The 24,456-nt window shown below is 42.4% G+C and overlaps 2 protein-coding genes across 2 annotated transcripts; one reads left to right on the forward strand and one right to left on the reverse strand.

Moving 5' to 3' along the window:
- Positions 1 to 679: 679 nt before the first annotated feature.
- Positions 680 to 5,425, forward strand: ptrh1 (peptidyl-tRNA hydrolase 1 homolog). The gene is made up of 5 exons (XM_023802504.2): positions 680 to 890; positions 1,047 to 1,266; positions 3,476 to 3,575; positions 3,868 to 3,913; positions 4,872 to 5,425. The coding sequence occupies exons 1-5, from the start codon at positions 756 to 758 to the stop codon at positions 5,277 to 5,279; spliced, it is 909 nt and encodes a 302-aa protein (XP_023658272.1). The 5' UTR covers positions 680 to 755; the 3' UTR covers positions 5,280 to 5,425.
- A 781-nt stretch (positions 5,426 to 6,206) lies between these two features.
- Positions 6,207 to 12,246, reverse strand: cfap157 (cilia and flagella associated protein 157). Its single transcript, XM_023802489.2, has 8 exons — positions 12,019 to 12,246; positions 11,071 to 11,342; positions 10,653 to 10,806; positions 10,262 to 10,529; positions 9,180 to 9,310; positions 8,341 to 8,482; positions 7,882 to 8,053; positions 6,207 to 6,589 (listed from the first exon to the last, which is right to left on the reverse strand). Coding segments are annotated over exons 1-8 (1,296 nt in total). The 5' UTR covers positions 12,174 to 12,246; the 3' UTR covers positions 6,207 to 6,587.
- Positions 12,247 to 24,456: the final 12,210 nt, after the last annotated feature.

Consider the following 24,456-nt stretch of genomic DNA (forward strand, 5'->3'; position numbering starts at 1 on the left):
TGTGGACCATTTCTCAGGTCCCCATGAAGATCTGTGAATGCAATCATAAAAGCAAAAACTTTTAGGGCTTGGTGGGGGTTAAGGTCGTCATGTGGGGATTAGAGTTTTCCCCATAGAAACAAATGGAGAGTAGCCACAAAGATATAGTTACAAACCTGTGTGTATATAAAACATAGTTCATTTTGCATAAAAGTGGCTAAAATACACACATATATTATCCAGAATGTATAGCTTAATTTTATCCATTAGTTTATTTTTACTAGTTATTGTACTTATTATTTAATATTTTGTATGCATTATACACCAAAAAAGTAGCAATTTGTACCTTAGAGGATACAATTACAATTAGTCACTGTAGCTATACCCGCAAAGGTCTGCCTGCTGTACCCTAGCTGTAACTAAATAAACCTTTTAAGGTATAGAAGTTTACTCTGAGGCACATTTTTATGCCATGGGGGGTACATTAATGTCGGTTACAGTATGGCAAATCACTGTAAGTGCAGAAGAACAATGCAGATTTGCCTGCAGAATCAAGTATTAATCAAATAATAGCTATTCTGCTGTAATACTAAAAACTGTTGCGCTGCTCCGTCTATTTATTCAACCCTTCTTGTATATAAAAGTTTTTCAGTGAGTTTAAAAACCACGCACGCGCGCCTAACGGCAAAAACGTGGCTTCTGCGACAAACTTATTCGTCGCTGTCGCCTGTAAATGACGTCATGCCGGGGAGGTAGTAGCAGCAGCATATTAACTTATGTCTGGTTTTGGTAAGCCTTTCAGTATGGCGAACTGGTTTAGAACGTTCACACAATATCTATTACTAAATGAACCATTCACGCAAAAAATGAGCAGTGATGCGATGTTGAAGTCAACTTCGCGTCGGAGAATGGTAAGTCTGGGGGAGACTGTAGACGTCCTACCTAATGTCAACAGACTTCTCGATGATTTTAAAAGACATATTATGTGCCGATTACTTCACATTGAGCTTAAACACAAAGTTATTGTCGCCATCATGCGGTACACTTAGTCACGTGCTTTGGCTCAGGTCGTGGGGCTCGGGAATCCGGGGATGAGCGGCACTCGGCACAGCGTGGGCATGGCGGTTCTCGCCGCGATGTCCGACCGGCTCGGAGTGTCCGGCAGCTGGCGCAATGACAAGCATGTGTCCGGAGAAGTGGTCGTGTCTGCAATCGGCGACACGCAGCTGGTCCTCCTCCGGCCCAGCCTGCTCATGAACATAAACGGCGTCAGCGTGGCAAAAGCTGGTGAGGACGATCGTCTGCCACGAATCTTCTGCGTCCTTCAATGTGATTAAGGGGCGCCAGCAGAAAGTTTTGAAGTGACACAAACACCAAAACATATAATGATGATGATAATAATTCCGATGTGTTTGAACTGGAGCATTGCTAACTAATTTAAAATACACTACCGTTCAAAAGTTTGGGATCACTTAGAAAGTTCCTTGTTTTTAAAAGAAAAAGTACGTCCATTAAAATAACAACAGATTAATCAGAAATACTGTGTAGACATTGTTAATGTTATAATGACTATCACAGCTGGAAACAGCTGTTTTTTAATGGAATGGAATGGAAACACAATAGAAGGGGGAGAGTGAGGTCCCAGAGCACAACTGGGCGAGAGGATAAATATGTGTAGTTTGAGAAACAGATGCATCATAGGTGTACCGAAGCTCATTATCGACAACAATTATTCCTGTGTTCCAGTGCAATGCTTGGTTTGCTAATGCATTTATCATTTTAAAAGGCAATTATGTTAGCATAGACGAAAATTGTTGTGGTGATTAAAGAAGCAATAAAACTGGCCTTTGGACTAGTTGAGTATCTGGTGCATCAGCAATTGTCGGTTCTATTACAAGCTCAAAATGGTCAGAAACAAAGAACTTTCTTCTGAAACTCGTCAGACTATTCTTGTTCTGAGAAATGAAGGCTATTCCATGTGAGAAATTGCCAGGAAACTGAAGACCTGGTACAATGCTGTGTACTACCCCCTTCACAGAGCAGCGCAAACTGGCTCTAACCACAATAAACAGAGGAGAGGGAGGCCCTGGTGCACAACTGAGTGAGAGGATAAATATATTAGAGTGTGTAGTTTGAGAAACAGACGCCTCATAGGTCTTCAACTGGCAGCTTCATTAAATAGAACCTGCAAAGGACCAGTCTCACCGTCAACAGTGATGAGGCAACTCCGGGATGCTGGCCTTCTAGGCAGAACTGCAAAGAAAAAGCTGTATCTCAGAATGGCCAATAAAAAGAAAAGACTGAGATGGGAAAATGAACACAGACATTGGGCAGAGTAAGATTAAACAAAAGTGCTATGGATAGACGAATCTAAGTTTGAGGTGTTCGGATCACAAAGAAGAATGTTTGTGAGATGCAGATCAAATGAAAAGACGCTGGAGGAGGGCTTAACGACATCTGTCAAGCATGGTGGATGCAATGTGATGGTCTGGGGCTGCTTTGGTGATGGTAAAGAGGGAGATTTGTACAGGGTAAATGGGATCTCGAAGAAGGAAGACTATCACTCCATTTTGCAACGCCATGCCATACCCTGTGGATACTGGAGCCAGTTTCATCCTATAACAGGACAATGAACCAAACACAGCTCCAAACTATCCAAGAACTATTTAGGGAAGAAGCAGTCAGCTTATTGCTGTTATGGGAGCAGCTTAACCGAATGGTACGTAAGAAGTGCCCGTCAAGTCAATCCAACCTATGGGAGATGCTTCAGGAAGCACGGGGTGAAACCTCATCAGATTACCTCAATAAACTGACATCTAGAATGCCAGGGTCTGCAAGGCTGTCACTGCTGCAAGTGGAGGACTCTGACGAAATCAAAATTTGAAGAACACAATTATTATTTTAATTTCAAAAATGATTATTTCCAGCCTATTCAATCTCATTTTATGGTTGTTTTCATGGAGAACAAGGAAATTTCTAAGTGACCCCAAACTTTTGAATAGTAGTGTATAGGTAATTAATTTAAAAGGCAACAAGAATAAATCAGGATAAAACATATTCAAAAACATTCAATTAAATCCGTGTTTCTCAAACCAGTCTCGGGGACCCCCAGCCGGTCCATGTTTTTGCTCTCTCCCAATTCCCTAGGGGGTTGAGAGGGAGCAAAAACGTGGACTGTTCAGGGATCCCCGAGGACTGGTTTGAGAAACACTGAATTAAAGGTTTTGCCAACCTGTTCATTCAGGAGCGCCTGGGGTGTAAACAAGTTAAATCACACAAAGTGAGGTCCGGTCCTACACAGTTAATGGTTTGGCAGTGCACAGCCACTTTCGATAGTTTCGTTTCTGAATTAAAATCTCTACAGCTGACATTTGTGGGTGGCCAGAGGTTTCCAGGGGGTGACTCTTGATGGTGCCCTTCGTATTTGTAAAGTTTGATGTTTTCAGTGAGAGAACTGTGTTGTAACAGATCCCTGCATTTGTCTTTTATGCATTAGCCAGCAAGTATCGCATCCAACCAGAGGATATCTTCTTAGTACATGATAACCTGGACAAACCAATGGGAAAGTTTTCCATCAAGAGGGGCGGAAGTGCTAGGTGAGATGAACAAACTGATCAGATGGTATTTCAGGGTGTTGTCCATTCTGAGCAAAACATAGAAATGTCCCCAATGAATCCACTGAAAAACTGGGACATAGTTTTATAAAATCACCTTATTTGGGCTGCTTATGTGGTTAAAAAGCCATTGACACATCTACATTTATCCTAGCAAAAGAGCAGGATATGCGCACTTTTGATTCCTCTGCTTGACAAAAAATATAGGCCTATAATGTGCGTAAGTAATATTTGGTCACCATCACCAAACTTTGTCATTGTCACCGATTGGCAGGGGTCACAATGGTGTCCGGTCCTGTGTGGAGTGCCTTCAAACAGATGTAAGTAACCTGCGGCTTTATAAACCATCAATGAGAGCCACCACCCTTATACAAAGAGCATGTCTATGTTGTCTTCAGGCTTTAGCATAGCTGTCCTAAATGAATGCCATGTTGTCTTCAGACCAGTTAAAAAGTGGTTTACGGTGATATTTTGAATCATGGTGATTGTGTTATTTTAACAAGGGTTTGAATCACAGTGATGTCATTAAACAACTGCAGACACAAATTCTGTGTTTGTGAAATGTGGCCTCGTTCTCTTAAAAAGTCCTTTAGCCATTTTGGCATGACTGTGTTGCCAGCACCTGCAGCGATTTAGCGGTCATCTTGATTCATAGTTTAACATACCTCACAATGTGACAGAAATGACTGTTGTCCGGCATTACCATAAAACTTGGTGTATGCTATCCCCCTGTAACACTTGCTAGTAAGTGTTGAGTGGTTGGCATTTTTGTCTTTCTCTTTCAGAGGAATTGGATTTTTTTAATCCCACCAAATGTACCTTTGAAAAAATAAATTCTTAGAATTACTAATGCCTTAATAGAGGACCCTAGGCAGACAGTTTTAAGGGCTCTTTTTTGTTTTTAATCCTGCCATGGTCGGGATTGATGGTATAATTTCCATCAAAATCAACAGTAAGTATAAAGACAATAAATTCTGTGCTTTTTCTTTGATTTTTCTGTTCAGCAGTCAGTGCATAGCACTGGCCCCGTAGCGCTGGCCCTATAACAACTTCAATTTGTTTCAGGTTTCACTCCACGTTCATGGTCTATAAAAATTCTTAGTATAATAAGGGAATGGCCTCCAGGATGGATATGAATGTATAGGTGTTTCAGCTAAAGAGGTTCATTTGTGCTTTTGATCTTTCTACAGTATTTCTCCATTGCATTGCTCATACTTGACCTCTGACTGGGCACATCATTATTACTATTCATAATTATTATTTGATTTCTGTTCCTAGGTGATGCCCAGACTTCTGATTGGAATCGGCAGACCTGTGGAGAAGGCACTGGTGATCCGTCACGTCCTTGGGCGGTTCTCCAAAGAGGAGCAGAAGGTTTTGTGCACGGTATTAAGCCAGAGTGTGGACCTGCTTCTGTCCCAGTTCGTGGCTGGAGATCAGAAGAAATCGACATCCCCATCGGAGAGCAAACGGGCCTCGCTTAAGAAAGACATAGACCTACAGCATTCACAGTTACCACCAGAAGACAGGAAATGTTCAGAACCCCGGACAGACCTAGACCACCAGTCTGAGGACAGTAAAAACATGGCCCACAGGACTGATGTAGATCTGCAGTGTTCACAGTCTCCACCAGATATAAAATGCCAAGCTGACAGTAAAGACCCAGGTGTGCAGTGTTCTTCATGACCACCATGTGAACGAAACACACATGTGAGCCTGGAGTCACCATGTGACTGAATCTCTCGCTTTTGTGTTCTGTAACCTGAAGCTGAAAGCTTTTAAGTATAACTGTGTGATGTGGTTTTGTTAAATTAAAATAGACTTGTACTGTGGCCACAGAAAGTGTTGAATTTTTCAGGCAGGTATTGCACCCAAAATGTGTGTTTATAAATGTTTTATGAGATATTTTCAGCACAGTTATTTACTAATAGCTTATTTCCGCTTGCTGAAATAACACATTCCTGTGACCCTGTGTGAGATGAGCAGCTGATGGATGGATGGATGGATGGATGGATGATATTATCCATATAGCTTGTTAAATTTTCTTCAGTCTGCTCACCATAAAGACATATAGGATTTACAAAGTATTCTGCTTTGATATGACATCAAAGCTTTAGATTGATACGGCTCACATTACTCTCAGGGGGTCGTCTGTTACCCTGCCAAATCCATAGGTATCTCATACTCATAAAGTCACTTCCTCACAGGAAATATATCATTGTAGTGGCTGCAGGTGCAGAATCCAATAGGCTCTCAAAATGTGTGACTGGATCCCCAAATGACACTTTTACTATTGACTCAGGTTGGGTCCTCTTTCCGTTGCATTAAATGTAACCTGATACAGTGAGTTATTCAATCCAAATATGGTGCAAATACCCACACAATCACAGTCTGAGCACATTTAATCGCTTAATTATTCTAATCCTGCAGTTTGCAGACCTTGTTGACTGTAGGTGAGTGAAATTACTTTCTCTTCTTTCCTTAACTGTGATGTCCTCGGGATTTCCTGACCTCTGTGATGCACCACTTAGTTTTAAATTACCTGCTTGGGTCTAAAGGCTGATTTGTACCTCTGAGTAGAATCTGCGCCCTTAGTAGCCCCCCCCCCCCCCCCCCCCCCCTGAGCTACAGGCCTCAGGCTACAGTGTAGGGTACACAGCTGCCTACGGCGTAGATTCCCCGTAGAAGTATGAATTAGCCTTAAGCGGTAATGAACAAGAGGGCATGACCCCCCCCCCAGGTTGTTTATACACAAAGCTGGTTATTTCTACATAAAGCAAACTAAAGATCAATGTGCAATTGATTGAAACATTAACTATTTTCTTCTACACCTTTAAAATGCTTTGACAACTTTGCCCGCTTTCATGCTTGGAAATCTGCGGTTATCTCATACGAATGACTGTCCTCGTGTGCGGTGCGGCGTTTATCAGTGACAGCTGATCTTTCGGAGAGCTGGGGCGATGGTACCCTTCTGATTTCCTCAGGCCGCCTGTGTCCTGGGGCAGGAGGGAAAAAACAGCACAGAATATTATCAAACATACCTGATTTACCTTCGGGATGGAGACCCAGACGACATTGGCTACTGGGAAACCATTTAAATTGAACACACAGTCCAGATTCAAGCTTACAGGTGTGAGTACTGGGCAGCAGGGCCATCTGCCAAAGTGTTTTCCTCATACAGATGGGATGTTATTTTGTTTCTGCTAGTGTGACAGTGGTGCAGCATCAGCATGAACATAGACATTAGCTCCAAATCAAAGGGAGATCTCAGTTACAACCAAGTCTGTCCTTCATGTCAGCTTAAGCTAAGGGGCGCATGTACATACCCTAGTGTGGCAGTATCTGCTGTGCACCTAATAGAGGGGAACAGGATGTACTACTAGTAAAAAGTAGTGCATTGTGCTACCAATGCAAAGGTTTTGGGTTTGAATCCAAAAAAGCAGTCATTTAAAAAATAAATTGTAATTCTTCCCTCTACTGTAATTTGCTTTGGATGTGGAAATGGTTCCCATATTCTGGTATAAATCTACTTTCAGATGAGGCGATGTTGAGTTCAATGTGTATCAATGGTGGATGCTGTGGTGGGCAGGTTTATGGTTTATGTACAAACAATATAAATTCAGAATATCAACAAGTGAATTAGACCATCCAAAGCCCCACTTGTACTAAGGTTAAACCTTAAATACTCTTCGTGTAGGAGACTATTACATCTGATGTATAAAGTACAGAACACCCATTGATAGCCATTATATTTTCCATTTTATCAAAATTATGTTTCATAAGACCGACTGTAGGTGTGTAGAGCCGGAAATAAGGCCAGCTGCACAGGGTAAACACTCACTATGTGCAATTTAGAGAAACCGATTCACCTAAGGTGCATGTCGAAAGAGGAATACCTAAAGAAGCGTGATTCAACCCAGTCCTTGTGGACCCCGAGACAGTCCACATTTTTGCTCCCTCCCAGGTCCCAGCCAATCAAGAACACCAAATAGCTGGTGCAGACCCATTGGGAACTGGGAGAGAGCAAAAATGTGGATTCTCTCAAGGTCCACATGGACTGGGTTACCTATAGGAAACTCATAGGAACACGGGGGGGAAAAACCAGACACAGACGAGCACGAGAATAAAACCTTCAGCCCCAGAGATGAAGCTACAGGGTTAACTATTAAACCAGTATATCATTACATAGATGACTGTTTAAATCTTGATAATATTAAAAAAACTAATCTGTCAAATAATATTCCGCTAATGTCGTTGCAGTTATACGGGAAAGGCTTCTAGTGCTCACAGCTCATCCAGGTCTTGTGCTGATGGAGGGTCACTGTTTCTCTCAGTAAGACCGCCAGGGTAGATTCCTCCCCCGCCAGGCCAGTGCTCTCAAGTACAGCCAGAAGTCTGTGCATCATCTGAGTGTGGTGACCCAGGGCCTCCTCCGCAGAGTCTCCCTCCTCTGGCACTTCCTAGAAATGCAAGCCCAGAGCCAGCTGCTAAGTCGGCTGTAATGTGTGCAGAAAGATCCTATTCTGAGCAGCAAGCGATAGTGGCTCCTTTAAACTAAGTAATGATACAGAGAAAAAAACATAAAAAAGTGAAAAGATGGTGAAGGCGAGAGTACAAATTCTACAAGGAGCGATACCAACATGGCTTTATTACCCTTCCTTAGGATTGTTTAAGTAAAGTTTAAATTATTAGCTGAATGTCATTAATCAGCCTCCCCCAACCCAAGCTTGGTCTCCCATTTCAGTACCTGTTTCAGAGCTCTGGCAGTTTCCTCCAGCACTGTCTCCCACTGGCCTCTGAGCACCTTCTCCTCCTCCAGCCCCTTCCTCAGCCTGTCCGCCTCAGCACGTTTCCGCTGGGACTCCTCGTGCACAGTGGCCAGCTCCTCCCTGAACACATACTATGTTAAATACACTATGTGCTTCAAAGTGAGCCTCTATATAATTATGGATGAACAATGTTGTTAAGGCAAAGACCATTAACACCAACACATCTGATAGAAGATACTATGTGGGCTGCTTTGTTTCACTTCTCTGCCCCCTGCTGGCCTTTAGAAGCAAAGCCACTCACTCCATACTGCATTACGGAATTTGGTTCTCGCTACCAGCATACGAAGTACATTTAGATTTTAAGTAAAGAATGCAATAGTACTTAGTAATAGTTCTGATTTACCCTTTGATAAATAATTACTTCAGCTGAATAAATTTTAATAGTACAAATAAAACTGCATGCATTTCACAATAATTTTTTCATTTCAAAATACACATTAATATTAGCATTAGATAAATGTGCGTATATTTTCCTTATCCCAATATATGCTAATTCCCCAAGCACCAAATTATTGTGAACTGCATATTTTAAGGCAGCATCACTGCATTTTGAGCTCCAGTTTTACTTACAGTGTAAGTACATGGGGAATTTCGATTCTATCTTCTGTTTTCTTTGTTTTATTTAGAAATTTAACAGTTAATTATGCTGTAATGCTTTTAATAACTCTTTATGTTTCATATATGTAGTATTGTTACAACATCTTATGTTTCTGAAGGACTTATTGAGTTCTTTTCTTAGTTTTACCCTCCAAATTACCTAAGGTTACTGAGATCCTGCTGTAATGCACTGTGGTCCTCCTGCAGTTGGAGGCGCTGTTTCTCACTCTTCTCATGCTCCTTTAATTCCGTCTGTTGCTGCTTACACTTCTCAATCAGCTGCTGAATCACCTGGAGCAGAGAAAGTGGCCATTAGGCAATGTTTAAATAAACCTTAAAATAGGGATTCCCAAAATCTAGCCAATCCCTCCCCAAAACCCCCAATACTCAGGGGCCAAGTGTAATACTGACCTCAGACTGGGATTGGGGGTTGGGAATCTCTACTGTAAAGAATGAAGCCTCAGTCACCTGAGGTCCAGTTCAGTACAGTGGCTCAGTGGGCAGTACTGTTACATCTATTAGAATGTCACCCCTTTTACGTGGGTGAGGTTTGCATGCTACTTAAAAGACAGGCTCACTAAAACTATCTATGGAATAACCAGATGGAACACGAGGGCCAAAAGAAAACCAATTGTCTGATAAGACATTTGTAACAATATTTGTTGTTGTTGAAATAAGCATCTTGATTTAATACCTAAACTAAAGTTTAATCAGTGTAGCACTGTAATTCTCCCAATCATGAGGTGATGCACGTTTTATTGAAAATTCCAAAATAATGGAAAAAAATGCATTTTTGCAAAGCAGCTAATTTGGTCATTTAATTTCAGCCCAACTAAGTGAACAATTTATATTATAAATTGCCAAATATGCTAGACCAGTGTTTACCAATCCGGTCCTTGGGGGCCCACAGATAGTCCCTGCTTTTGCTCTCTCCCAGATCCCTAACAGGAGCCAAAATGCAGACCGTCTGGCAGGGAGCGCGGAAGGAGCCAAAACGTGGACCGACTGTAGGTCCCGAGGACCGGAATGGAAAACACTGTGCTTTTATAGTTATTTTCTTTGAGCGTAATTTTGATCTGCTGGAAGTCTATGCAGGGTCTCTGTTTCCTGGGATAGCTTTCAGACTCACCATAACCCTGTACTAGATTAGTGACATGTATGTGGATGTATAGATAATTCCCATGTCAGGTCATGTTTGTACATGAGACTAGTCTTATCATAGCCAGGAATTTCAAGTTCTACCTTCTGGTTGCAGACACTCTTGAAGGTCATCTTCTTTAGCAAAGGCTCCAACACCTCCAGCTCCCGCCTGAGTGTCTTCTCCTTCTCTCTCAGGGCCTGGTTCTCCTCCATCAGCTTCTGGCTCTTCTCGGATAGATTCCGCAGCTGCGCTGTCAGAGACACATTCTCTTTGATGGCCCTCATGGTTGTCAATGGCATCTTCCTGTCTGAGACGCGCCGGAACTCCGCCGCCACAGAAGTGACATGCTCATGCATCTCCTTTTTCAACCTGTAGGGGGAGCACAAAATGGGCTCATGGACTCCACAGAACAGGATGTATCCTTGCGCATCCTGATGATCAGCTGGCCATACGCAAACATCGAGGGCACATCCCGAACACCTAGACAGAGACCTGTCATTGTCCAGCACTGCCTTCTTCTCCAGGTTGTAGATGACATTCCTGTGTTCCTCCTTCTGTTCCTCCAGCTGCACCTTCATGGCCGAAAGGTTCCCCATCAGCTCCTCTTTCTGCAGCTGAAACTCCTCCAGAGCAGCCAGCTTGCCAGCTGAACAGAAAACACCAGAATTAACCACACAGTGCCAGTTCCCCTTCAATCTCCCAGTGCTGGGTTTCAGGTTACTAGAACAGCATTAATACCTGTGCACTCTTAAATATGGATGCATGGTTGCTCATTATTGCCATATAGGATTGATTGATGTTATGTGTGTGAGTAGAGAGTGTGTGTGTGTCTATATTATTCTTACATCATGTGTATCAATGTTTAGCTTTATGCATGATATTCACCTGAAAACAAACGTGAGGCTCTCACCTAGGACTGTGTTCTCTGAACTAAGCTGGTCCTTGCTCTGCTGGAACTCTTGTCGGAGCTGGGCCAGCTGCCTCTCAAAGGAGCCCCTTTCTGCATCCTTGGTATTCTGGAGTTCTGCAAGTTCCTCGGAAAGCTCTAACAGCTCCTTCTCTTTCTGGGCACAAGAGCGTTTCAGGTAGTGTACGATGTCCTCCTTCTCTTTCTCCAAATCATTGTACTGGATGTGGAAGTCCCTCTGCTTCACCTCCAATTCATCGCATTTGTGCTGGTACCTGAACAGAGGCGACCATAGGCGATTTTACTGCGGGTGCACGCAGTGAAATTGCACCCCCTACAGGTCGGATGAAAATGCTATTTGAACATAGTAATAATAATGACACTTTATGAATCCCCGTGGGGAAATTCTCTTTTCGCCTACCACATCTCGACACATTTGTAGGTGAGATCAAGCTTGGCAGTGAAGGAGAACCACCAGCAGCAGCGCCCATGGAGCTGAGGGTTAAGGGTCTTGCTCAAGGGCCCACAGACATGTGACTATTCTGCGGAATTCGGACTCAAGCCGCCGACCTTCCGATCATAGGTAAAGAGACTTAACCCATTCCAAGGCAAATAAAAGTAAATTATATTGTACAATAAAATTATATTTTAAAATGAGGCATGTGTTAGTCATATTAATACTACATAAAATTTTAAGTACCGTTTTTAAAAAAAGTTTTTATATTTCATTTGAAAAACATTTAAGGATAGGCTACACGTACAAAAGCTATTTCAATTATAAACACAATGTTGTTTTTGTATTTTCGTTTTACATTTCTATTCAACATGTGTTACTTAGAAGGAGGTTAGTATAGGGTTTGGTGTATTGTTCTAACGGGGTTGAAACAGTCATGGCATCGCTTTATATGAGATTGCACCAAAACCACGCACCAAATCAAAGACCTCACTCACTTCTGCAGCCGGCGCTCCAAGTCTGCTATCTGCGCCCGGTAATACTCTCTATCAACTTCAGTCAGCGGCCCCTCGGAGATTCTCCCCCGTGAATTCGTGTCATCCTTCTTCGTTTTATCTGAACTTTTATTCTTGCCCTTACTCTTCGGAGGCATAGTAATTCCTACTACTACCCTTCCGGGAAATTCCGATTTGCACCTTGACGGAATGCTGCAACTTATGAAAGTACCCAAGCGTCACTACGGCAACTGAGAGCGTACACAGAAACAAAATGTGCCACATTTAAAGAGACAGGATAATGACCGAAAATGAATTACTAAGCAACACCTATGTTATTTTACTTTTCCACTTATTAAAAAAAGATGAAATCTAACACACAGATATATACTTAGAAGCAAATGAAAATGAAACAGTAAAGGCAATGAAAATGTTTTTAAATCAGATTTGCTTCTATTTGGGTTCCACTTGCAGATAGAGTTGTGTCTCTGTGGGGAACATTATGGTTTCATAGCTCCAGGCTTGTGAGTTAGACTCCTGTTCAGACTATGTGTCCATGGCTTATGCTTAGTTGTGTGCTGCAATGGACTGGTGTTTATGCTTTGTTTTTCCTAGAATAGTGCACAGACCTGCATAGATCCTGCATTAGATGAGTGCTTCTGGGAAATAAACAGAGAATACTCTTGTTCTTCTCTCTTCCCACTGCTTATTGTCCATGAAAATACTGTTAGGCTTGTGTTTGTGAAACTTAAAGCTGCACAGCTGTGTGTTTTATGAATAGCCAAGCAAAGACTAAAACTGATAATACAGTCATATGTATGGGACTTCGTACAATCGCTTTTTATTCATTGATTAGGAAATTTAGAGATGGCAGGAAGAAACCAGAACAGAGGAAGACGGGAAAACATGCCAGATATATGTGCGAAAAGAATGGGCGGAAGTCAAACGCCTAAGCCCGGCGATGGGATCCAGTACTAGACAACTATGTTATTCATTTACCTTTTATGGCTTATGAAATTATATAATTTATTATTATTTTAATAATTACTTTTTGCCCTAAAGCTGCACTCAACTGTTTTCTATTAATTGTTTAACGTTTTGAAAAAGCAATCAGTAGGTCTGTCCATCCTTAATGCCAGGTTTCTGTCCAAAGGTCCCTGAGACCACTAAACAATACAGTGCAGGAATTCAGGAAATTGGTGTGAAATCAAATAGATAAATGCAAAAACAGATAAATAAACACGTTGCAACATCCCCCCAGCTACAGAAGTCCCACTAACTAAGACTGTAATTAACCGCAAAAACTGAAAAGCCGGTGAGGAAACGACGGCCGAAATATCCGAAACCCAGAAATAAAACGTGGTCATATCGAACCCAGCTCCTAAAAGCCATGATCTACATACCTAACAGATCTAAGTCTTTCAGAATGACATGATGAGGAGACTGAACCTTAAAAATAGGCCCAAGGATTACCAGCTGTGTTCGGAAAGTTACTCACAGTAAGTAGTAATACATTACAGACAGAGGTGGAAAGTTCAGGCCCCGAAAGTACAAATCCAGACCAAGGTTTTGTTTCAACCAACCAGTATAGAGTACTCTGTGGCTGTGACTCTTGATACTCAGCTCATCCTTGATTTTGCACATCCTCCCAGATTTGGCTAACGACACTTTGTGCAGCACATTGAGTAGATCTTAAAGCCAGTGAATGATACGTAATCACACTAGAGTGTGCATGCACTGGCTGGTGTTTTCAGACGTTGCTTTCTAATAATGATGAATTATGTCACATGGTTTTAGAAAGCACGCGATTTTGAAGCTTACTTTTAATAATCTGCCACCAGGGAGCACTAGTGTATGGCATTAGTTCCCCTTTACTCTGCTCTTCATAATGAGGGAAAATTATCAGCGCTTCTTTACAATGAGAGTTTATCAGACATGTTGCTTAAGGGTCTGACGTTTTGATGTAATACTTTTTAGGACTTCTGAGATGATGGTTGGGTCATGGGGAAAACTTCTCTAACCTTTAATTGATAATCAACAGACTAATGTTCTTTATGAATGCAAATTATATACAGACAGACATCTTCCTTTAAAGATGTACATTTATTTATTTTATTTATTTATTTACCTTTATTTAACCAGGCAAGACAGATTAAGAACGGGTTTCATATTTGCAACTGTGACCTGGCAAAAGGCAGAGTATCTTGGATACATTTACTACCTATTTATTTATTACGCATGCATACATTGTACGGCTGTTTCTAACACTTTTGCATTATTTTTCACTTTTGCATAAGATATGAAGCCATTTCGTTTTCTGAGTACTTGTATATTGTGCCGTGACCATAAAGTTGAAATTAAACTAATCTAATTAGCTTTTATTGCAGGCTGCCTGGGAATAAATGTAACTTTACTTCATGCTGGTTTTGTAGCTTCCACGTCTTGTGATGTTTGCGTTTAGTGGCAATTCTGAATGGCTCTGAAAGTGTCCGTCTGTAGCCAGTGATGGGAAGTGGACCATTACTTTGAAAAAATAAAGTTTGACCAAGCAGAATATTCAGAGTTCCTGTATTAGAAAACATGCAAGTTTGCTTGTATCTCTGATATATCAGCATTGCTCACAGCCAGGGCAGAGGCTGCTCAATAGTCCCCAGCAGGAAGTCTTCCAGAGCTCAAGCATCTCCTACACAGAACCAGAGAAGCAGCGTGTGAAGTCTGCGCCTTTCAAAGAGGCACAAAAACACACACAAACACATGCTTTACGAACAAGTGTCTGCAAACACAGTCTGCAGGGGGGGGGTGACACTGAGAAAAAGTCGTGCAGCACTGCATGCTGCCAAGGGACAGGGCAGAGCAAGGGGGCACGATGAAATTAATCGATGCCGTTTAAGGAGAAGGCTGGGCGAACGGGCAGCGTCGGGGGGGGGGCCGGGGAGGAGAGACATTCACAGTAGTGGAATGGGGGCCCTCTCTACCATGGGCACTTATGGTGACAATGGGGTGTGGGAGACACTTGTGGAAGGTTTCTATTCAAGGCAAAGCCTCACCCTAACCCCCACCCTGCTCCTCCATGTGCGATGACCCGCTCACCCTTCCAGCCCCATCCATCGCACACATCTCCGGGGGACTTTCCCAGCCTCGCGGCACCGGCAGGCCTGAGAAGAGTCACTCGTCACCCCGATAACTTTTCTCTGCTGGGTCAGAGGTCTCCGGCGGGGCGGAGCGGGGGGCAGAGGCCGGGCAGACGGGAGAGCCAACATTTATTCAGAAAGAGTTTCCCCCAGACCAATCAACTGAGGCCCCATGTCCAAGGGTTAGTGGGGGGTCTGGCCCCCAATCTAAAGATGTGCTGAAGCAAGGATTTATAAAGCGTAGGGGATGTGGCATCTCACCCCCAAACTCTGTCCAAGGCTGAGCCTAAGGTAGATCAAACATCAGGATTTAGCGGCAAATCTTCCAGCTACCATAATCAATAACATTGTTATCATCACTTTCTAGTGGAAACCAATGGGATCACATTTTTGAGACTTTTGAAAATGGATTGTGTGGCTCCCATAATGAATTACTAGTTAGGGTCTTCATTCATGCAATCAACGAAATCTTCGCTACCATTTTTCGCTCTATCTGACAAACGCTGACCAGAGTTTGTGTCTGTTGACACTGATGCTGGTTATGCAGAGAACTTTTCTTAACCGAATCTCATTGACTGTCCTACAGATACCTCATTGTGGCATCCTGGCCAAATAGATAATGGACATATAAGAATATATAACCATACATAATTTATACAAGAATATATAAACATGCCATTTATTCCTAAGCACATTACTAAACATTTTACAAGTCTTGCTTTCCTAAACATGTTTGTCCACAGCTATTGATTTAATGATGGCTTTTGTTATTCAGAGCTTATAACAAAAATCATAAACCACGATACTACTGACAGAGGATGCCGCTAAAGTGTAGGATATTTATATATGAGAGGTGTTTGAGGATCCAATATTGCCCTTACACCATAGTTCTGAAATGTTGGATGAGGAATGTTGCAGGAACAGGGGGTTATACAAGCAAACAATGCATCTCTGTTGATAGTAATATGTAATGCGTGTTTTTCCTTTGTTTTTAAATGACCACTTATCAAAATCTGACTCCATTCATACTGCGAGCCCCAGTATAAAGCTGTGACTGACTACTTAATGAGGAAGGCCTGTTGGGGTTGTATGAGAGAAGTGTGTGTGTGCATGTGATGTGTAAGATTCTTCAACGAAACCTGGCTACATTCAAGGGTTGAGGTCCCTCACCAGACACTGAAGTCTCTCTTACCTCCACTGTTGGCGCTTCTCTCTTCTTGTTGCCTGGCAACCACCCAGCAACAGAGAAGGAATGCATTTTCATTCAAGTCAAGGGGGATTGAAAACAAATCGGTAAGTGAGGAGAGAATGGATTTGACTGTGAGAGGATCCCCCAGTTTTACTGCTAGCGGACAATACAAGTGTCCTGCATAGTGGTTGGGACCACAGGAAGAAGCTCAATCTGAGTCATTAAGTTTGTTGCATGGTACTGCATGAATCCCACAATGACACATTAAGTCCACATTGATATATTAACTCTACAAGATGAACCCACACTGGCCCACTGGGCGTAGAGCTGAAAATCAACTGTGACGCAGTGAAACTGCAGACAGAACCTCGGTGTGACCTGCTGAGACTGGAGGGTTGTCTCACTGTAGAGACATTTACTCAACTGGATGAAGCCCACTTCGGCATTGACTCTCAGGATGAACACCACTCTCCAACACTGACTCGTCAATAGGAACCCCACTTACTAACACTAACACAACAAAGTAACACCCACTGTGACAACGAGAGTGCTAAAATATCTCATTACATTATTTCACAGTCAAACAATGGACACAAAGCCCCAACACACTGACACTACAAAAGACACCCCAATCTAACATGCTGCGATTGCAGAAATAAACCTACTCTGAAACATACTCTCAGGATGAACACTCTTCTTATATAGTGAGACTACAGGAAAAAAAAAAATTCCCACTGACATATCAGAGGAAACTTCTAGTGCAACAAAATGATGCAAATACAATATGACACTGCAATAATATTTCATTACATAATATCAGTCAAAATAAAGCATTTTAAACCAGACTTCAGAATATGTTGCTTCTGTAGTGCAGAATATTTCTGTGTGGAACACACTGTCCCAATATTTTTTTAGAGTAATATACTTAAAATGAAGCATTTCTTCTGATTCATTTCTTCATTGATACTTCCTGTATGTCTCACTGGATAAATCGACACACACAACATTGTCTTAGGTTTTGATTAAGGATGGCCATTGACGAATAGGAGCAATTTTGCAATGGGTAGCAATCCACAGCTGACAATGAATGTTTTATTGATCATAGGTGGTGATCTGAAGGTGTATTGGCTCGCGCTATGTTTTACATTACATTAAGTGATCACAGATGACCATAAAAACTGCTCTCAGGTCTTTATGTGTCTTACAGTTTTAAATATTAAATGCAAGATGTTTAACGTACACTGCCTGTACAAGTGTGATCACTTCTCTACTACTGGCTAGCTATGTCTTCTTCTTCACTGCTTAAAATCTGTACTTCTTCACAATTTGCCTATTCAACCATTGAGCAACCTATTTTATGCATTTATGCAAAGTAGAGTGTAGATATGGAAGTATCTTCAGTGTAAATTGGTTAATTAATTTATTGTTGTTCTAATGGCATCAATTTTCAGTGCCTGGTGAGCATCTCTGCGTCTACTGACCATGTCTGTCTGTCTGCCACTCCTCTGGGAATGATTTCTGTAGTGAAACTAACCATCTGTACCATAAGCCATAAGTGGAAATCCCTGGGATGGAGGTCTTACCAGATTGCAGCTCTTGGAGGGTGGCAGTGTGCACAATGTCTGTTTTGATTTATATTTTATGACTAGAGATGAAGCTACTAAGCATAAAAGAACATCTTTTAGCACTGTAACAGCAAACTGCACACTGCCGTTTTAATTATGCACTCCTGCTTATTTTATTTTTTGTGCCTTCCAGCCAAACAGTACGGAAGCAACAGATGCTTTTGATAGTTTAATATTTATTATCGCGATAATCTGTTTGGACAATAAAATGTGGCCCACAAGTTGGCAAAGAGTGTCAAAGAATCTGACCATAATATAACCAACCAAGAATTTTGCCTATTTTTGTAGGTATTCCAGAGTTTGCCTATACATTGCAGTGTCTGTTTCTTGGGCTGATTGTTCATGCCACAGTTGAGACTTCATGCTGTTTCCTCCTATGAACTAATGGTCCCTTTCCTGTGGTGATACCTGCAAGATGTTCCCTCCCATAGCTACTAATGTCACAGGAATCCATTGACGGTGTTGGTGCTACGTCACCATGCCTCAAGTATCAACAAGAAAACACCTGAGCTCATGTGTGTAAATTATGGGTAACCCCCCAACAATCAAAACCAGCCAATACACCCCATGGACCCCCTTAAATGGGTGGAGACCTCAACCCCCACAATGCTCAACCCAAAGTTATCCCCTTGCCAGAGCTATCGGGATAATTTTAAGGGCAATTCAGTTGAATTCAGTGGGTCAGGTCAGGTCAGATTGGGGAGCATGCATTGGCCAAGGACATTGCCACACCCACTACACGGCAAAACACATAGGAATCCTGGTTTGCGACCCCCCCCAGGTCGACACATGGTGCAGTCCCACTCTCCGGAAATGGCCATCTATCTGCCGCAGCCAGGTGTTACGTGGGCATCCCCTTGGCCTGGTCCAGCCACTTGGATCCCCAGCAATGAGGATGCTGTGAGCCAGACATTGCTGTAGTGCCGTGACTGATGCTCCTTCACGATGCAGGTAATGTGCCTCATTTGGGACTCCTCTAGCAACCGCTCATTCAAGACAAAGTCAAACCAGTGATACCCAAGGATTCTCTGAAGAGAGAGAGTACTGAAGGAGTCCAGTATTCATCTCAGCTCACTGGATAGTATCCATGTCTCACAGTCATACAGCAAGACAGGGACCACCAAGACTCTAAAGACTTGGACCTTCGTCCTCTTACAACAATGTTGGGAGCCCCACACACCCCTTTCCAGCGACCTCATAACTCCCTATGCCCTCCCAATCCGTGACTTCTTAGGAAGAGTCACCAGAGACATGAATGTTGCTGCCAAGATAAGTGAACCTCTTGGCCCAGCTGACATTCTCTCTACAGACAGAAACACTGCTGATGGCTGTGCCCAAGAGGTCATAATCCAGGACACTCGCAAGTCCAGACACTCAGTATCCTTGCTCAGACCCTCAAGAGCCTTGATCAGAGCCTCAATCGACTCCAAAAAGATCACAGCATCGTTGGCAAAGTCAAGATCAGTGCATCTTTCTACACCAAACAGATGCCCCACAGCTGCTAGATGCCACAACCCTGCCCAGCACCCTGTCCATGCAAACAGTGAACAGAGTAGGAGCAAGAACACACCCTGATGAACCCCAGAATCCCTCTGCCCTCAAGGGCGAGCATTGGTTAATGGCAGTCATGTGACTGATGCAAGCCAGATCCTTTTATTTAGCAAAATTGAGATTAATAGTTACATTTTATTGTTGAGGGGCAAAGACAGGGCTCCATACGCACATACATATTAAAAAAAAAAAAAAAAAAACAACAACAACAACAAAAAAAACCCAAGAAAAGGGCACTTGAGGCATCCTGGAGGAAAGGGGTGGGTGCTCAAGCACCCTCCGCCCCCCCCCCCTTCTGCACGTGCCTGCCCCTGAAGTCTCAGGATGTCCCACAGGGCAGCTCAATTAAATGAGCCAAACGCTTTAAGATAATCCACAAAGGCAAAGGCAAAGAAACTCTGCCGATATTTGCGTTTGCTTTTGATGGGAACTCTAAATGCCAGGATGCAGTCGGTGGTACACTTCATAGGCATCAAACCAGAATGCTGGTGTCACTGGTAGGTGAGCAAGTGATGACACATCCTGTTGAGGATGTTCTTACCAAGGAATCCAGGTGATCACCCTTCCCTTTCCAGATAGGGACAACAACTCCCATCTTCCAGTCAATGGGGATGACACCTGTCTCCCAAATGATAGCAAAGACTGCTTGCAATGCCAGGAGGACAGCCTTACCACCAGCCTGGAGAAGTTCACCCTGGATACCACAGATCCCTGTAGGCTTCCCTACCCTCAGTTGGTTCATCCTCTGTGGAATCTCAGTCATAGTGGGTGGTTCACAGCTAATAGGACGATCAGCCTCAAGAGCTGTGGACCCAGAGATGTCTAATGTCCTAGCCGGAGGATCAGCCTTAAACAGCTGCTCAAAGTAGCCGGCCCAGCAGGTCACAATTGCAGTGTCACCCATAAGGACCATTCCATCACCTGCCCTGATTGCGACTCTCAGAGGAACAGATTTGGATGTGCGTAATACTTAGGTTCCTTGGAAAGCAGTACATGTGTTGCTAGACGATAGATGGAGTGTAACCTGTTCACAGATCCCTCTAACAAAGACCTCCTCATCTGCCCTCAGAGCCCTCTCAGTCATACCCAGGTAAGACTGCTTCATAAATATCTGGGGTGCATTTCCCAATGATGATGTCTCTTAGCATCTTTCAAAAGACTCCAAAAATGTATCTTACAAAAGGTATTTCTTTTTCTACATCGGTTTCCCAAACAATCTCTGAAGAGATTGCTTAAGGGAGAGCTTCTTAACTGTGACCTTAAAAGGCGCTTAAAAGGTGATTTTTGTAAATATAACACTGCAGGAAACCTTCACTATATTGCAATAATCAGAACTGGGGAGAACCTAAAATAAAATACAAAATTAACAAATCGAATCATCTAATGATAAATATGGTTTTCGCCGACTGGGTGCACAAACCCACCTCCCTAGATTTTAGTATCACCAGTTTACTTTTATTTGTTGTATAAAACACCTGCGTGCACCAATATGTGTGCATGTTATTGATAAAGGGACGAGCAATGGCACAATGGGCAAAAGAAAAGTTGCATTACTGTCTTATAAGACAATGGTCATGTGCTTCAGTATTGACTAATAAGGACTATTCCAAGGAGCTTTTTGGGGAAAATATATTAGAGAAATATGTAAATAAACCTGCAGTGTCGACTCTTATCAACCTCATGAGTTAAAGTTTTCATATGTTATGACTTTGGCACATTTGGAGAGGTGTGTGCATTGCAGGGGCATCAGAAATAGAGGGAACGAATCCACCTCAATATCAGCAGACCCCCCCCCCTTAATAAATAAATACATAATCAACATCACATTCCTTATGTTTCATTATGAATCAGGGGTGAGTTTCGTGAAGCCTTCTTAATGCTACATTGTTCATAAGTTCTAGCTTTTAACATAGAACTTACAAACAACGTAGCATTAAGAAGGCTTTGGGAAACTCATCCCTGCTCATTACTGAGGCCAATCCGCTGTGCATTCAGAGCACAAGGAGGAAACCTAATGAAGACTGTAGTCATGTATCAGAGAAAGTCATTGTATCATATGGATCAGTTATTTTTTAGTTAAGTGATGTTTGGTTATGAAACTGTACCCTTAACAATGTTAATGTTATTTAAGTGAGCAGTATGAACCAACAATCGTGATAAGAGATAGCTAAGAGAGGCTCAGACCAACCTTATGAAAGGATATCTTACGGAAGATACTTAACTAAGAACGTTTCAAGAAACATGTTGGAGCTTTAAGAGACTTAAAGTAGAACTTATGAACGACGTAGCGTTAAGAAGGTTTTGGGAAATGCACCCCTGATCCCTTAAACATGTTGAGCATCCATTAAAACTTGATTCAGTAATACCTTTGCTCTGTGCTGCCATTTGACCTTCCACATTGGCACAGCTGTAGACTGACAGCAAGGTGTCTTACGTTTCCTGATGATCATAAAACTTACGTCAGTGCAATGTGAACCTTTACATACACATAAGAATTATGAATATAGCTGAGTTTTTGGGCAGAAGGTTTTGAATCTTAAATGTCCTTTCTTTGGTGGCACAGTTGCCTCACACTGGGGTTGAGGGTTGAACCCCACCTACACTCTGTATGTGTGGAGTTTGCATGTTCTGACTCATCTGTCCATCTTCTATATCCACTTGTCCTATGCAGAGCCTATTCCAGAAGCTACGGATACAAGGCAGGGAATAACCCAGGACAGGGTGCCAACTCATCACAGGGCAAACACACACAATTCAGTCACACATGCACACCTCCAGGCAATTTGGCAACTCCAATTAACCTTAGCATGTTTTTAGACAGTAGGGGGACACCATAGAGAACCCAGAGGATTCCCCATGACGACACGGGGGAGGAAATGCAAACACTACACACACGCATCGTTAGGTCTGATCACTCTGGGCTATAGCCCAGAGTATTTTAAGCCTAACCCTGAGTATTTTACCCTCGATGCCAATCTTCCTTAAAAAAAAAAAAAATGTCAATGTAGATAAACTTGAGTTAGTCCCTGATTTTTTTCAGTAGCTGGAAATGCCCCTGACAACACACGTAGCTCTGGGGCGAAGATTCAAACCCAAGTGTTTCCCCAAACAAGCTTTATGGGCCGAATGGCCTCCTCTCGTTTGTAAATTTCTTATGTTCTTATGTTCTAAGTCCCAGAGGTGTCACTGGGCTGCACTCTGAAGATTCATTGTTTGGGAACTTGCTGTTAGCATTTACTTTGAAGCTACTACTCAGTTGAATTCATTACCATGAACTTCTTTAAGACATTTAGAACAGCTTAAATCTCAATCAACAGTGCGCCTAAAATTATTTTGGTTATTTCAGACAATATCCCTCCATCCATTTCCCACACATGCTTATCCAGGACATGGTTTCCCTGTGCTTGGAGCTACCAATCCCAGAATGCACAGGGCAGTGATCACCCTAGAAGGGACGAGAGTCAATGACAGGGCACACATGAATAATTTGTTTCCCTGAAAACAAATGTGAATGTGGCCTAACTTGTTTGTTAACTTTGTGGCATGGCTGGTCCTTTATAGTTAATTTAGTTGTGCATTCTGCAATTCCAAATCTATCAGTAAAAGAACTTGGAGTTGCAATATCCTACCAACTCTTTCAATACCAAATATTAAATAGATCTTATATAACATTGCATTCTGTCATTTAAGAAACATTACATTTCTTGGTCAAGGGCACAATGGCAAAGCCCAGCATGAGACTTAGGAAACCATTGTGTCTCAAGAATAGTTTCCTTTATCACTACATTAACTTAAAAAAGAACCCCTGCAACTCTTAAAGTTTTAAATGGTTAGAAAAGGCCCCGTGCCGCTCAACACTGACTTTAAATGACTAATATTAATATAAAAGGCATCCTTGGTCCACCAGAGGCTAACTGCTAGCTTTGAGTCAAACCGGCGCAGCTTCCTCCCACAGAGTCTCTCAGTTATGACACCAAAACCTTGAATTTGTCCAGCAAATTGCCCAAGGCTTATATTCTATTCCTCCCACCTTGACTGAAAAGGCTTTTGGGGATAAATATGTCAGAGTGAATTTCAAAGTTTGATTAAGGTGTCTGATTAGAAAACTATACCTTTGGTTCCTTTTCAAATTGTCCATCCATCCATCCATCCATCCATCTCCCAGCTGCTCATCCTAATCAGGGTCAGGGTGGTGGGGGGGTGGAGTTAGGGTATAGGGAATAAGGTAGGGCTATACATCCAATAGTATGCCAGATCATTCACAGTTCCTTGTGAGTTTATTCATTCATTCATTCCCGTACCCAGTTGTCCTATGCAGGGTCGTGGGGGTCTGGTACTTACCCCACAAGCTACGGGCACAAGGCAGGGCATAACCCAGGACGGGGCGTCAATCCATCACATATGGATTAACACCCATATGGGGATTTATGTTATGTTAAGTATTATAATCAATGTTTTACTGCTACTTCTAAATATGGCACATTGGTATAAACGTTACTATAAATGGCTGATCTTATGAAATCTCTTCATCTTCTTTTTGGCACTTCCGCTGGTGAGGGTTGGCAACGCGCCAAGCAGGCCAGACCAGAGAGACTCTAACTCAAGTTCCCAAGGCAGTCAAAAGTTTGGACACAGCGTATTTATACTATTCTCTACATTTTAGAGTAATTATAGACATCAAATCCATAAAATAACATATATGGATTATATACTGACTAAAAATGTATTAAAAAGAATAATAATAAGCAGCTCTATGGGTTGGGATTCAGACGTTTGCCTGTTCAAATCCTTGGGTCAGAAAAAGGATCCTACCATTGGATCCTTGAGCAAGGCCCTTAGCCCCATTTGCTCTAGGGACTGGCTGACCCTTCATGAGGTGCCTCCTGGGATGGTTTTCCAGCTGTCCTGAAGGAGATCCCACATGTTCTGAGCACTCATTGGCCAC

The sequence above is a fragment of the Paramormyrops kingsleyae genome, chromosome 2, assembly GCF_048594095.1.
Source record: "Paramormyrops kingsleyae isolate MSU_618 chromosome 2, PKINGS_0.4, whole genome shotgun sequence".
Classification (NCBI taxonomy): domain Eukaryota; kingdom Metazoa; phylum Chordata; class Actinopteri; order Osteoglossiformes; family Mormyridae; genus Paramormyrops; species Paramormyrops kingsleyae.

What these genes read in the sequence shown, in the direction of transcription:
- ptrh1 (XM_023802504.2), top strand. Translation starts at nt 756, where the DNA reads ATGTCTGGTTTTGGTAAGCCTTTCAGTATGGCGAACTGGTTTAGAACG. An exon ending in CAACTTCGCGTCGGAGAATG is followed by an intron (nt 891 to 1,046) that starts GTAAGTCTGGGG and finishes GCTTTGGCTCAG; the next exon opens with GTCGTGGGGCTCGGGAATCC. An exon ending in CGTCAGCGTGGCAAAAGCTG is followed by an intron (nt 1,267 to 3,475) that starts GTGAGGACGATC and finishes TTTATGCATTAG; the next exon opens with CCAGCAAGTATCGCATCCAA.
- cfap157 (XM_023802489.2), bottom strand. Translation starts at nt 12,173, where the DNA reads ATGCCTCCGAAGAGTAAGGGCAAGAATAAAAGTTCAGATAAAACGAAG. An exon ending in TTGGAGCGCCGGCTGCAGAA is followed by an intron (nt 11,343 to 12,018) that starts GTGAGTGAGGTC and finishes GCCTCTGTTCAG; the next exon opens with GTACCAGCACAAATGCGATG. An exon ending in AGAGTGTCTGCAACCAGAAG is followed by an intron (nt 9,311 to 10,261) that starts GTAGAACTTGAA and finishes TCTCTGCTCCAG; the next exon opens with GTGATTCAGCAGCTGATTGA.